Source organism: Esox lucius, chromosome 5 (assembly GCF_011004845.1).
Source record: "Esox lucius isolate fEsoLuc1 chromosome 5, fEsoLuc1.pri, whole genome shotgun sequence".
In the NCBI taxonomy this organism is placed as follows: Eukaryota; Metazoa; Chordata; class Actinopteri; order Esociformes; family Esocidae; genus Esox; species Esox lucius.
Genome location: NC_047573.1, coordinates 31,095,924 through 31,110,098, shown reverse-complemented (window position 1 = coordinate 31,110,098; position 14,175 = coordinate 31,095,924). Strand labels below are relative to the sequence as shown.

Sequence of the window (14,175 nt, the reverse complement as noted above, 5' to 3'; positions counted from 1 at the left end):
CTGTGGAGAAAGTTAAGGTTTATCTACACTCATTCTAAATTAGACATTTCTGGACATCTAATATAACATCAACAAAATCGGATGTGTGTGGTCATATGTGATCATTAAAATGTTGTTAGTGTATTAAATTGCTACCCTTTAACCTCAGTAGCCTATATTTTTTGTTTATACCGATCAGTCATAGAATCAACCACAACTGCTTGCTGAAGTATTTTACTATCTGGTTAATCTATCAGACTATTAGAGAAATTGTGTAGGTGAAAATGGGTGCTGTGCTCACAGAGGGAGAGGAGCAGGAAGAGTGAGAGGTCGATTTTTTGTCTAATTATTTATATGGATGTGGTGTCAAATTCAAGATGATGTGGTCTTTTAAAACAAAGTAAACTTGTAATTATTATTTGTTCTTCGTATGTGCTATATCACTGTTTGAAATATTATTTATTTTGAGAATTCTCAGTAATCTAGCAGCATTCTAGAATTCTATTGTGGTCTAAAGGGTTAAGGTGTTTACTTCTGTTAACAGGGATGGATGCTTCTTAAAATTGACCTCTTCACTTGAACATTTTAGCTTGAACAAAGTTCCAGATATTTTGACAGCATTCAGTTATCACAGCACAATAGTTGTCTACAGTGTTTGATGTGTACATGGTGTTTATACTGACATTATGCCTCCTACTTCAATAGTAGTGCAACCAATGCTTCAATAGATCAACCTCTTTAACAGTTGAAGTGGATGGTGAATGGTTTGTTGATTTCTGTTAACTAGATTCTGAATGCCTCAATTGAGGTACCATCAAAACCCAAAGATTTGTCAAATAGAAAATAGCTCATTCCAATTAGTAGTTCATTTTAAGCAATGAAATCCTCACAGGATGTTTTTTGTATTTCTGTTGACAAGATAACATAGTGCTGCCATAGAGCTGAGGTGTAGTGGTAAATGAGTCACACATACAGTTTCTCCCTAGAGACTGGGGTTCAATCCCAGTGCTCTGTTCCTACTGTTCCTGTCATACTGGCATGGTTAGTCCTGCAAAACACACACGCACACATAATTACCCAAAGAAAGATATTATTCATCTTCTGGTAACAGGGTTAGATGTCTCTCAAAAGAAACATGCTTGGATTATTGTCTTTTTGGATTTAACAGTTTTAAACTATTGCCCTTTGCCGAAGAGTTTAACCTCAGTCCAATTGCCAGGATATTTCCTGTACAGAGCCCTCTTAAGGTAAATTCACAGATCTCTATTGAATTGAGTCCTGGGCCATTCCAAGAAAATTTACTTTTTCTTAATTCCTTGGTAGAGTTGGCGGTGTGCTTCTGTTTGCTGTCATGTTGAAAAGTGAAAGCTTTTACTTAGGCATTCTGGCAGAGGCTTTCGGCAGGGTTCATGCCAAAACTTCTTCATACTTGGAGCAATTCCTTATCACTCCTATCCTGACCAGAGCCACTGTACCCACTGGTGCATACAGCCATAATGATGCTGCAACCACCACAGTTGATACAAGATATTGTGTCATTTTCTTGTTGGCTAAGCGCCAAATATATCTTCTGGAATTAGGACCAAAAAGGTACAAAGGACTTAAAGAGGGGTCCAGAAGGGGAGGGAAGAGTAAACTATCAAGGTGATACCGTTAGTATCTACAATATGGTAAGCCTGAAATAAAACAGGTTGCGGTTATATTGCGACTGTTTCTGGTGGATTTTCAAGGTACGCATTCGTGCATGCATTTTGGGTCAGGATAGGCACAATGCATTTGCTGGCTTAACAACATAGTTACAATATCTTAAGCCTTAACTGAAACTGTATATGGTTATATTGCAACTGTTTCTGGCATGGAATAGTTCATCTTCAGTCTCGCTAGCAATTGCTCAGTTCTTATGATTATTCCTAGGAAGTTAGTAGATACTAGTAAGCCTATTTAACACAATCCTCAATGGAGTCTAAAGACTGCTGAAACTTGTAATGCTGTGGTCGAGTGGTTTACGACAGTGTCTCTCATATGGAAAACCAACGTTAGAATCTATTGAGAGCAACGACATTTATCATTTCTGGTAGAGTCCAGGATTCTCTTGTATTTTCACTTGATGAAAAAGTTAGTTATCGTCGCCTTTATTGATAGTTATTGTGTAAATGTCATTCACGAATAAAAGAAAAAAGTATGTTGTTTTGCCATTAAAGAAAAAATTACGTTCCTATACTATGAAATGAAATAGCTTTGGCAGACTCACTAGCAATTGCTCAATTCTTATGACTGTTCCAATAAGTTAGTAGATACCAGTAAAGCTTATTACTGGCTAATACGCTGTTAAAACGGCCAGTGGCAAACGCAATACATTGCCGCTATTTGTGGTAGAGGTAAACTTTAGTTTAAACATTAGTTTAACTGTATCAATTTCATTCATGAATGGCCAATTAACTATTACAATAGCCAGTGGAAAAAGAGGATTTGTTCAGGATAGAGACAAGAGGCATTAGCAGCAGTTTGAATCTCGAGATAGCAACACTTCGGTCGTTCCAACTCTTCCCGTGGTGAATCTTTGCTTCCCTGAACTGCCTAAGACTAAGCAAATGATAGGCTACACATCGCTATTCAAATAGCACAACATGCAGTGTTTTCACAGCACGTAATGTGTCAACCTGCAAACCCTGCCCTATGTCCTGATGTCTGGGGCCATGTTGAAAACTGAAAGCATTTACTTAAGATTACTAATTGACGGCAGCAGGGTTCATGCCAAAATATCTTGATACACGGACTATTCATTATCTCTTCTATCCTGACCAGAGGCACTTACATGAAGCAACCCCACAACATGATGCTGCCACTTCCGCAGTTGACAGGTATTCGTAGAGTGCGGTTTAGCTGATTAGAGCTCTTCTCTAATTTCTTTATTATAAATATTTTATTCTAATATTTTGAAATACTGGATATTTGATTTCCATGAGCTGTAATCCATAATAAACATTGAAACAAAAGGCTTAAAATGTTTCACTTTATGTGTCATTAATCTAGACTATATAAAGGTGTCACTTTGATCTGAATTATGGGAAAATGAACTTTTCCACAATATAAACTTTTTGGGCGATACACCTGTATTTTGGAGGGATGGTCTGATCTTTTCAATGTGTATAGTGGTGCCATCTTGTCTCCACTTCTTAATGACGGTCTTCAGTGTTCTAAATTATTTCATATCTCCTGTCACAATCCAGGCTCTTAGACAACGACAATCAAGAGTCCACACATTGACAATCAAGGTGAAACAAAATAGTTCATTAAATAATTAACAAAGTATACCACTACAAAATAACTATTGAGTGGATGTAGACACGAGTGTAAAGGAAGTGCATGGATGTATACTTTTTGTGGGATCCTTAATCCACAAACCTAATTAAACAGCACAAAAACCAAAATGGTGCTCATGCAAAGAGGGAGAGGCAGGTATCTTTTAGTCTAGGTAACTTGTCCCCTAATGGCCCAATCAGCAAACAACGACATGCAGACGGAGAAAATGCCTGACTGGTATCTTTCAACAAGATCCCATCCATCTTTTGTTGGCCCCAAGGATGCCCCAAGTATACTTATATTGACTACATCTGCAGTATTGGTTAACCTCAAATTAACCAATTTTTTGCAATAGCACTGGAGTCTGACGATTTGCTGTAGTGTTACCTGCCAGAAAATGGGTTTGTGCAATCAAGATTCACAAAGCAACGCCGTCCATGGCTCTGGTTGGGTTGCGAAAGGTCGGACTGTTGAGCAACATCAAAGTTCATGTTCTCTTGATTAGACTGTTCAATAATAAAGTATGTTATCTTGATATAAGTAAAGAATAATTAATGAAAATGATTATATGAACAGATAATTGTATATCTTTCTCCCTACAATGAAACCCTGTGGAAATAGGGTAACTGAAGGTTTGCAAAGCAAGCACTTATATACAGTAGATCTTAAAGGTAAAACATAGATAACTGACACAGTGCCGTGGAAATGGAAAGGAAATGTTTAATTATTTCATTTAATTTACTTTTTAGGGTGAATGTGTTTTACAAAAAATAAACAATAAAAAATACAATAAACGTTCATTTCGGCTTTACAAAGAATACCTTGGACAAATTGCATGATGAAAGCCCTGGTTTAAAGCTGGGCAGAGGCATTTGCATAATCAGCAAAGAACATCAGAAAATAAACCAAATAGCGGATTCAAGTAAAAGGTTCAGCCCCTAAATAAACTAAGTCCCTATCATCTAAGATCCTTTCAGTGGCAGCAGTATAAACCTTTACTCCTGAAGGTCAGTAAAGCAAGCAGGTTTGTGTGGTATCCTTTTAACTAGTATAAAATTGATACCGAGGAAATCCGGAGTATATCTTAATATTTTAATGGTTCGTTCTCGCCTTAACTGCTTGTCAGCATATGCGCTATGATTTCGACAGATTAAATAAAAAATTCATTAGGATCTTCCATATTTATCCCATTCCTCCTACAATTAAACCAGTACAGGTGAAGAAAAGAACGGAGAAACCCATTTTAGCATGAGACATCTCCCAAATCAATTACTGGAGATGAGATTCAATTGCATTTCCTAGCATGGTCAACCGGCCAAAAAATGCCCCCAATGAAAGACACAAAAGAATTAAGGGTTTATACCACTGCCTGTTCTGCTTCAAATCGTAATTACAATATATTAATTTACTTTCTTGTTCTCGCTGCTAGTCTCATTGGTCACTGCGCTATTCACAGCTGTGTCATAATGGCACTTCTCCACACACTGGCGGGGAAACCAACCCCTTAGGCGAACACCAGCTGAAAGAAAGCAAAAAATATGCCATTAGAAAACATTAACCAGAAATTTTTTTAGTCAGCATTTTGTGTTCAGGGCTGGATTCACTTTCTTCACCCTCCCATCCCCCATCAGGAAGTAAACACAATAGTTACTGGGGTTCCGTAACTCCAGTTCTATGAGTGGAGCGGTGGGCTCCTATTGGTTTACCCAGGATGGTTCTCTTCCGCGTCCGGATCAGAATTGTCGCCCTCAGACTGGTAATCCATAGGGGCAATGGAATCCGACGCGCTAATGAAGAGGGAGCCTGCCTGGGCAGGAGACCTCCAGAAAAAAAGTGCCACTACAGGGAGGAAGGCGAAGTTGGCGCAAACCCAAGTGTCACCAAGCGAAAGGTGGGATTGCCTTCCAAATCTATACACTGCTGCACTCTCATTGCCTGATGCTGAGTGTGTACATTCAAATTCTCAGGATGGCTGACCCTAGTGCAGCATGGGTAAACGTATAGGAGAAGAGCTCCCCCTATGGGGCGGAGCCCCGCAAAATAGAACCTGATATGGGGTCAATATAGAACCACATGGTCCAGGACAGTCAAGTGGTCTGGATCGCTGTTGCCGCTGTGCATGTACCATGGGTTCGAATCCTGCTCTTTCAGAAAAAAGTCCATCTTTCCAGACTGTCTATATCAAATAGTGCACATACAAAATGTCATTTTTTATGTTATTAATTCAACCGCACAATTTGCACTGAGTCATACCTTTTGTCTGCTCCTCATCCAGCACTTTGTCGCCATACATCCACCATCTAAAGAAACAAACAGAAAATAAGTGATAATTCAGAAAAAGTGAAAAATACACATTGTGAGACTCTGGTGGTTTGCTTATGATAATTTATCAACTGTACAGCCTGGCAAGCAAGCAGGGAAGCACTCAGCTGACAACAAGATGGTCCAGAACAGCTCAAACATGACACAAGGCAGCATACAGAGTCTAATCGACATAAAGAGAACAAAATGGTGGGGACATGCGAAAATCCCCACAGAGATGGATGAATATGACATTTTCTGTAACGAGGCACTCAGGACATTTACTAATGGTACTATCAATATGGCGATACCATGACTACGACAAAGATCCAAAAAAGTTGGTCAGAATCCACAGAGGCCTTCATTCCAAGAGTTAAGCTAAAGGTCTAGGCTTATGATAGGGTTAAAACAGGAACAATTAAAGGGTTACATTTTGGCACTTATTCCAACTGGTTAAGGACTAATGTTAAGGGCAAAACCAGAGGTCTACTGCCTAACACTGGGACCCGCAATCCTCTGAACAGGAGCATGAATTTTCCGTTTGCCTGGCATTGTCACTGGAAAACAACAACATACATGTCTACTTTTTTTAATGCCTATACCAGAAAAACTATTACAATTAAAATAAATGCCTGTTTTAATGTTAAACAAATGGTCTATTACACATTACCAAAGAGAAAAAGACGGAGACTGTTGACCTCCTGAAATTGAGCTTTATATTGCTGCCTACTCTGGTAAATCTTAACGACAAAAAGCTTCTGTTCCTCCCTCAAAACTTTCCTTTCAACTTTTTTGGAAAGGAAAGAAAAAGGTACAGTGGTCTTTTAATTTTTTCCAGAGCTGTATGTTAATTCTTCTCAACACCTGGTCTCACTGGTAAACACTATGTATTGCTGCGATCTGAATTACACCAATGGACTCAAAGCGTTTATGACCATATGCCACCAAACTGTAACAAAGCTGTGAACCTACTTGACGATAACATTTCTAACTGCTGCCCTCAGTGGCTAGTAATAAAGGCATAGCCTGTTTTTCATGGGTTATATGGATATCAGCTATCAAATAGGCAAAGAAAAACAGATTAATAGAAATGGATTCCCCATTCAAGTGAATGACTTGTTCTCTGTACTCTCTCTACACAAGTAATCTCAATCAATAGGCAAATCACAGACAGGCAACTGCCGAAAACATAGGCCAGAGGGGAACATTGTAGTCTATCTACACAGTGTAATCTCACTGAATTGTTGGTCAGGTTTTACCAGTTTCGAGAAGACGTGGATATCAACATGAAGGTCATGACGGACTCCCCTAGAGATTGGTTCCCTCTGGAACACACAGGTTGGTTCACCCAGAAAGAGACTCACTTGGTGCCCCGGGTGGCGAGGATGGTCTCCCCTCTGCGGAGGCCAATTCTGGGCTCCTCAGTGCAGGGTGTCCTGAAGAAGGTGTTGAGACCTTTGCTCAGTGGACAGCAGGCCCCGTTGTAGTCCTCCACTACCCCGTACTGAATCTGCTGGCCGAGGAAAACAACACAGTATTGTTATTATACCGTACTGACTTGAACGCAAACCTGTCCAACTAACAGGCGTGCCTTGTTAAAAGTTAACTTCTTTCCATCTTAAAGCTTCAGGGTGGGTATATAGAGGGTGACAAGGTAGGGTGGGTATACAGAAGACCATCACTGTCTGTACTGTAGTAGTCCATTTTATGAAGAACAGTTCAAATAAGCCAAGTGATACGACAAGCCATCATTACTCTAAGACATGGTGAGTCAAATTTCCAGGCAATCCAGAAAGTTTAAAAAACATGGGAAGTACAGTCCCAAAAACCATCAAGTGCTTCAATGAAACTGTCTCTCATGAGGACAACCACAGAAAGGAAGACCCAGAGTTACCTCTGCTGCAGAGGATCAGTTCATTAGGGTTACCAGCCTCAGAAACCTTCAATGAACTGCACCTCAGATTGCAGCCCACATAAATGCTAGTAGCAGACATCTCAACAACTGTTCAGAGAAGGCCTTAATGGATGACCTGGCCTCCACAATCACCTGACCTCTGCCCAATTGAGATGGTTTGGAATTAATTGGATTGCAAAATCAAGGTAAATCAGCAAACAAGCTCAGCACATTGGCTGAACTCCAAGACATTTGGAAAAGCATTCCAGGGGAGTACCTCAAGATGCTGGTTATGAGAATGCAAAGTGTGTAAATCTGTCATCAAGGCAAAGTGTGGCTTTAAAATATCTAAAATAAAAATGCATTTTCACTTTTAAAACACTTTTTGGTTTAATACATGATCCCATGTGTAATTTCATAGTTTAAGTCTACACTATTATTCTACTATGTGGAAAATAGTAATAAAGAAATACCCTTGAATGAATAGGAGTGTACAATCCTTTGATTAGTTTCAGCTTTCAGAAATGTTTATTAATTATGAGGAAACCCTAAATGCCTCACTAAAATGAACATAATTCACCTCAACTGATTGACTGACAGCCCAGTACAAATATAATGCAGACATGACTTTTCAATGGAATGCCAGTGTCCTAGGACTTTATAAGCCATTCAGACATATTTTCTTCAGAATTAATGTGTAAATAGACATATTTTCTAATATACTGGAAACACAGCAAACAAACATTAACCTAACTAGACAAGGTTGCTAACATTTCACCATCCATCAAAACCCACAAGACCAGGCGTCAATGAACCAACACCACTCCCTGCTGTACAAATAGAAAAATGGCAGCTACTTACACTTCTCACCCTCTTATCAGCTTTTTGTTTCAGTTGCTCAATCTAGAAAGTGAATGGATACAAGAGAATGAGTAAAGTATCTCAAAGTCGGACACTTTCAGTTAGAGCATGCAATACCAGAATAAAGGATTTGATTACCGGTAATTTTCTATAAATTGGCACAAATCTCAAAAAATTACTTATGGGGAATTGTGTGTATTTTTATGAACTATAAATTCAGTCTAGCGCAACAAAATGGAGAAATTAAAAGGGTCAGAATACTTTCCAAAGCCACTGTTCATATTTTGCAATATCAAAATGTTTTATGCCAACATCATGTTTCAATAATGTTGGGACAGGGACATGTTTACCTCCATGTTGCATCACCTCTTCTTTTAACAATACTCCCAAATGCTCAGTTTCCAAACTGTAAGCGTTTGGGAACTGAGGAGACCAACTGCTGTAGTTATGAAAGTGATATGTTTTCTTTTTTGCATGGTAGAGTTTTAACTTGTATTTGTGGACATACTGCATTCACAGACAATGGTTTTCAGAAGTGTGCCTGAGCCCATGCAATGATTTCCACTACAGAATCATGGCTGGTTTTAATGCAGTGCCGCCTGTGGGCCTGAAGATCATGGCCATCCAAAATTGGTTTTCAGCCTTGTCCCTTGTGTACAGAGATTTCTCTGGATTCTCAGAATCTTTTAATTATATTTTGTACCATAGATGATGAGATCCCCAAACTCTTTGCAATTTTACGTTGAGAAATGTTATTTTTTGAATTGTTGTACTATTTTCCCGCACAGTTTTCACAAAATGGTGAACCCCTCACAATCTTTTCTTCTGAAAGACATCTTCTCTGGGATGCTCTTTTAATACCCAATCACATTACTGACCTGGTGCCAGTTAACCTAATTAGTTATGAGATGTTCCACCAGGTTTTCTTTTGCATTAGACAACATTTCCAGTCTTTTGCTGCCTCTGTCCCAGCGTTTTTGAAACGTGCTGCAGGTATCAAATTCACACATTTCATACATTGTCGACTCTTTGTAATATTTTCTATTGAATATAGGGTTTAAAGGATTTCCACATCATTGCACTCTGTTTTAATATTTTACACAGCATCACAACTTCTTTGAAAACTGGGTTGTAAATCAGCCGATTCAATTAATCTAAGGCAGGGGTGTCCAAAAAGTTCCACAGAGGGCAGAGTGTCTGCAGGTTTTTTCTCTCACCGTGTACTTGATTGACTAATTAGGTTATTAATTGGTTAGTTTCTACCCTCACCTGGTTGTTAAGGTGTGAATTGGGAACCAATTTAAGGGAAAAACCAAAAACCTGCAGCCACTCGGCCCTCCGTAGAACTGTTTGGACACCCCTGGTCTAAGGCTTCACATTCGATAACTGAATTAGGTGTGCCAGTTAAGGATTACAACAAACATTTGAAAACTGGGTAGGCCTGATGTGGAGAGGATTAGGAAACCCAGACGGGAAGGGCAAGTCAACTTTTGCTTAAAGCGTTTGCTAATTGACCATAATTGCACAATCACATACGGTCAAGGTGTGCTGGTGACACTTTGCGTGGATGGTCCACTGGATACCGTCGCCCACCGGGCTCCCTGACCAGGTGAACACCTGTCTGAAGTTGTCCCAGCGCCGGCCCAGGTCGTACGGGAAAATAAACTCCTCCCCCGTCTGGTAGTACTGGATTCTGTCTTTGGCCTTGGGATGGAAGGGGAGAACAGAGAGAAGGTAGTTAAGACAAGATATGGTGAGTGAGAGGATAAGCAAGATAAATAACAGAGACGGGGTAGATTAAGAAAAAGAAGGTTACAGGAAAGGAAAGAGGAAAGAGGAAGAGAATCAATGAGTGACTGGGAAAGAGGGAGAAGACAGGAAAAGAAATGGGAGACATACAGAAAGAGACAGAGGACATGCACATGGTTGATTCCAGCTCTGATGTCTCTCTCTCGGATTGAGATGCCGTCCTAATGTCACACAGCTATGCTCTGGTGTACTAAGCCCTTGACAGGCTGTGAGGCCACTTGAGCTGCTTGGACCCCTAGTCTATTAGATTAGCTACTGGATAAGCCTGCGCTTTGGGCCTCAGTGATCATGGCGGTTAGGGAACGAAAAGTAAGCCGCTTATCACCAGTGGTTAATGCAAGTTAAGGCACTTTCCAAACACTGTCCATGGTGTTTAAAGAGTTGCAATAGTGTCAAGTGGTTTTCTATGTTTGCGTCTGCACCAGCCGTTATGGCCTCGCAGGTGAAGAAATATACTCTCCTCAAAACCTACCCTGAAGAAAATGAAGATAAGCCATATTGACAAAGGTTGACACAAAGAAACTCGCTTAGCTTGTCTTGTGGTTGTAGGCAACCTAACCAAAGCACTTATTCCATAACTAACTCTCACCTTTTCCTCGATCCATGCCTCAATTGAGGTCTTGTTTCGAAGGATGACTTTCATCTTTGGCAGAGGGGGAGGAAAAAGAAATTTCATGACAATTCTTTGAACAAAGTAACCGGATCTCTCACATTTCCTATTACTATTAGCATGTGCAAAGCATCACCTACTAGAGGTGAATTCACTAAACTAGGCATAAACACAGGACTGCGTGGTTCCACTAACAGTTGAATGTGGGTAGTAGTCCTGTTAGTCTTGTATGTTCCATTACCTGTATGACGAACAACATGCCAACGGCAATGGTGGTGCCCAGCGCCAGCCCTAAGGCAAAGAGTGTGGCGGCAAAGGCGGGCACACTGAACGGCATGATGGGCTGAAAGCGCCTCACGGCGCTCATGTCGATCTTCACGGTGCTCCAACCAAAAGATATCTGTAATTGCAGGTGATGATGAATGAGAATGCATTGATACTGAGCTCTTAGATTGCTAGGCAAAAATGTGCTCTCAATGAAGTAGCTTACATTGAGAATGCTTTTTACCGCAATAACACGGTTGAGTCAAGTCAAATTGAACTGCGCCGACATATAAAAGTAAACAGTGCGGTTTGGCTCTACATGATAGTGGGTATGAGGTCTGGAAAACCAGTCAACGATGATTTAGTGCTTAGTGCTACACTTTTGTAACTTTTCATTTAGTGGACACTAATGAGCAAATATGCAATATTAGTCACTTACTGCATAAATCTATCAAGAGCGAATTACAGTAACGAGTGAATACACCATTTTATTAATTTACCTTACATTCCTTTCAATGACAAAATGTGGTAAATTGCCCACATCTCTAACTATTTCATACTGGCCCATTTCTGGGAATCAAATAGATGACCCTGTTTGAGTTTTCAACCGCCACGCTCTGTCAAATGATTGGCAGGAGGCGGTGTGAGTCCCTAAACACTCACCCTCTCGTAGAGCTGTGTGTACATGGTCATGATGAAGATGAAGGCGGCATGCGAGCAGCCCAGTGGTGCCAGCAGCAAAAAGCTGGTAAAGTAGGCATGGTTCTGGTGACCACAGCAGTTGTTGATCCATGGGCAGTGGTGGTCCATCTTCATCACACACCTGTGGAGGGGGAACGGTACACGCTGACGATAAATCTATAACAGAAAATCTAGCTGATAAAAATCAATCTAGCACGTCAGTTAGTCACATACTGCTTCATGTTCCAAATGTGCCTTCAGACAAAAAGTCTATAAGCGTGCTTGGCTAAGGACTCCATTCAAAGCAGTGACAAGCTACATTAGAAGTCGTGGATGTCACTCCAGGTTACCTGTTGCACTTGCGGCAGTGGTGGGATCTTGGGGCCTTGTATCCCTGACACATTCTGCAAAACTGTAGGTACTTAGTGTCTTCTACTTTCTCCTGTTTGAGAGGTGAAAATAAAGGTTAATGGCCAGACAAATTCCAAGGCTCAATCCCAAATGAATCCTAAACCTTACACACTGACAGAGTTTGACAGATGAAAGCAGTCTGATTATAGCTCCACCCAACCACTGGATACGCTATAATGTTCTCCACAAGTGCATAGGGGTGTAGGGACTATGGGTCAATTAAGGATTGGACCAATGTTTAAGCTTCATGTATTCAAAGGTAGGGAATAGTGGTCACTAACTGCGGTCCGGAAAGTTTCTGTTCTAACCCAACACCAACACTGTAATTCAACCAGTTTAGTTGTTGTGCTGGGCTGGAATGCCTGTTTGAGCACAACTGGCTCTTGAGAAGAACAAGGCTATGTAAACACTCAATAGTTACACACGTTGTTTAGAACAAATGTGAGAACTTCCTTGGACTCTGGTTAGTTAATTGAAAAAATATGCATTTTACAGTTTTGCTTCTTACTGGTTTCCAGCCGAGAGGGATGTACCCGGGGCCCACAAACATGGCATTGAAGTAGTTGTAGAGAATGAGCACCGACCAGTTGATGAGCATGATGAAGTTGACGCTCCCTCCGGTGGTATCCAATGGCCAGTACCAGATAATAGAGTCTATAATGGCCATCGAGGTACACACAGCGATGACAGTCAGGGCTATCACGGGACCCCAGTGACACAACCTCCGGACCTCATGGAGGTTCTCGAAGGTCACGAGGGTAGTAAAGAAGTTCATTGTTTTTTGGTTGTGAGTTGTGTTTAGGTCTTAAAGGCTTTGGGGTAATGGTGTTTGTCAAGCACAGCAGAGCTTAGATGCACTGCTTCACTTTACTATCTGGTACAGACAATGAAGACAACAGGCATTTTTTCTCTCGTCTTCTGAACACCCAGCAACCTGCCGGGTTGCAAATAACCGAGTCAGTCCGTGTACTAGAGTTCCTTGCTGTCCTGGTGAAGAGCGGCATCCTTTCTGAGAACTCACGATACTGCACTATCCCTGTAAGAGATTAAAGTTCTCCATCTGCGAGAGAACAGGTTGTGAGTGACACTGATAAGAAATTGACAACGTATAACGTTTGGTACAGGCTTTTAGCTGAACAGCAATAAACCAAGTCAGTTAGTTGAAATGAGTACACCTAGCATACTTTAGGCATCTATCACATTAAAACAATTATTCACACATTCGCACGTCCCTACCACAACGTCCATATGTTGTCATACAATACTATATACCTGGGTACCTGCCTTTGTTTCGTTCGATATTACATTGTGGGGACATATTAAGAGAATAACCAGGTAGATAGTGAACCGACTGGTTTTCAGTAATTTAATTAGCCTACTAGCTACATGAAGTTAGCTGGCTTATTTGGCCAGACAACAAGTTGGCTAGCTAGCTGACGCGTCGTCATATCATAAAGCGCATCCCTTTCCAGCATTACCATAACTGGTTTAAGAACCAGGTAAAAAATAACACAGCCATTCAGTTTCACAAATACGAACCATACGGACATGAAAATACAGTTAACTAAATTCCCAAAGCAATTTCAGTCACGGCTAGTTAGTAGCTACGCTAGTCCGTTTCCTGCGCTGTGTGGGTTTTATGACCTGCTGCTGGGTTGTTTTCCCAAAACCAGATAGTTAGCGTTAGCTAGCAATGCTACATTACACTAGCTCATCATAGACGAGATTTCAAATACATTGTTTGGGAGCACAAATAATAATGTGACATGAAACATACAATTCCAAATTGAAGGCAGTTTGAGACAACGTGAATATAAAATTTTCCTAGAAAATCGTATTATTAATAATTATTGACAAATTCTCTATTTGAATGAGTCAAGTAAAAAGCGGTCTCTTTAAATTACCCACCTCGCTACTTCCTTGAGTTTAAGTAATGTAATAAGTCTCTCGCGAGATTACTGTGGGACTAGCGTCTATGTTTTCTATGAATTTCAAAATAAAAGCGTTCTCGTAATTCAAAAATACATGCGGAACAAAAATACAAATGCAACATGTAAAAACT

General features: G+C 40.4%; 1 protein-coding gene across 3 annotated transcripts; it reads right to left on the bottom strand.

Annotated features, from left to right (window-relative positions):
• Positions 1-4,010: 4,010 nt before the first annotated feature.
• On the bottom strand, positions 4,011-14,039 carry zdhhc6 (zinc finger DHHC-type palmitoyltransferase 6). 3 transcript variants are annotated; one of them, XM_020046942.2, is made up of 11 exons: positions 14,022-14,039; positions 12,622-13,173; positions 12,053-12,144; positions 11,685-11,844; positions 10,999-11,157; positions 10,737-10,790; positions 9,875-10,042; positions 8,339-8,380; positions 6,948-7,096; positions 5,536-5,582; positions 4,011-4,801 (listed from the first exon to the last, which is right to left on the bottom strand). In XM_020046942.2, exons 2-11 carry the CDS (start codon positions 12,886-12,888, stop codon positions 4,683-4,685), a joined length of 1,257 nt encoding a protein of 418 aa, XP_019902501.1. In that variant the 5' UTR covers positions 12,889-13,173; positions 14,022-14,039; the 3' UTR covers positions 4,011-4,682. The 3 variants fall into 3 exon arrangements, with proteins under 3 accessions (XP_019902501.1, XP_010862363.1, XP_010862364.1); XM_010864061.4 differs by lacking the exon at positions 14,022-14,039 and adding an exon at positions 13,891-14,012; XM_010864062.4 differs by lacking the exon at positions 14,022-14,039 and having other exon boundaries at positions 6,948-7,093; positions 12,622-14,012.
• Between the last annotated feature and the right edge of the window lie 136 nt (positions 14,040-14,175).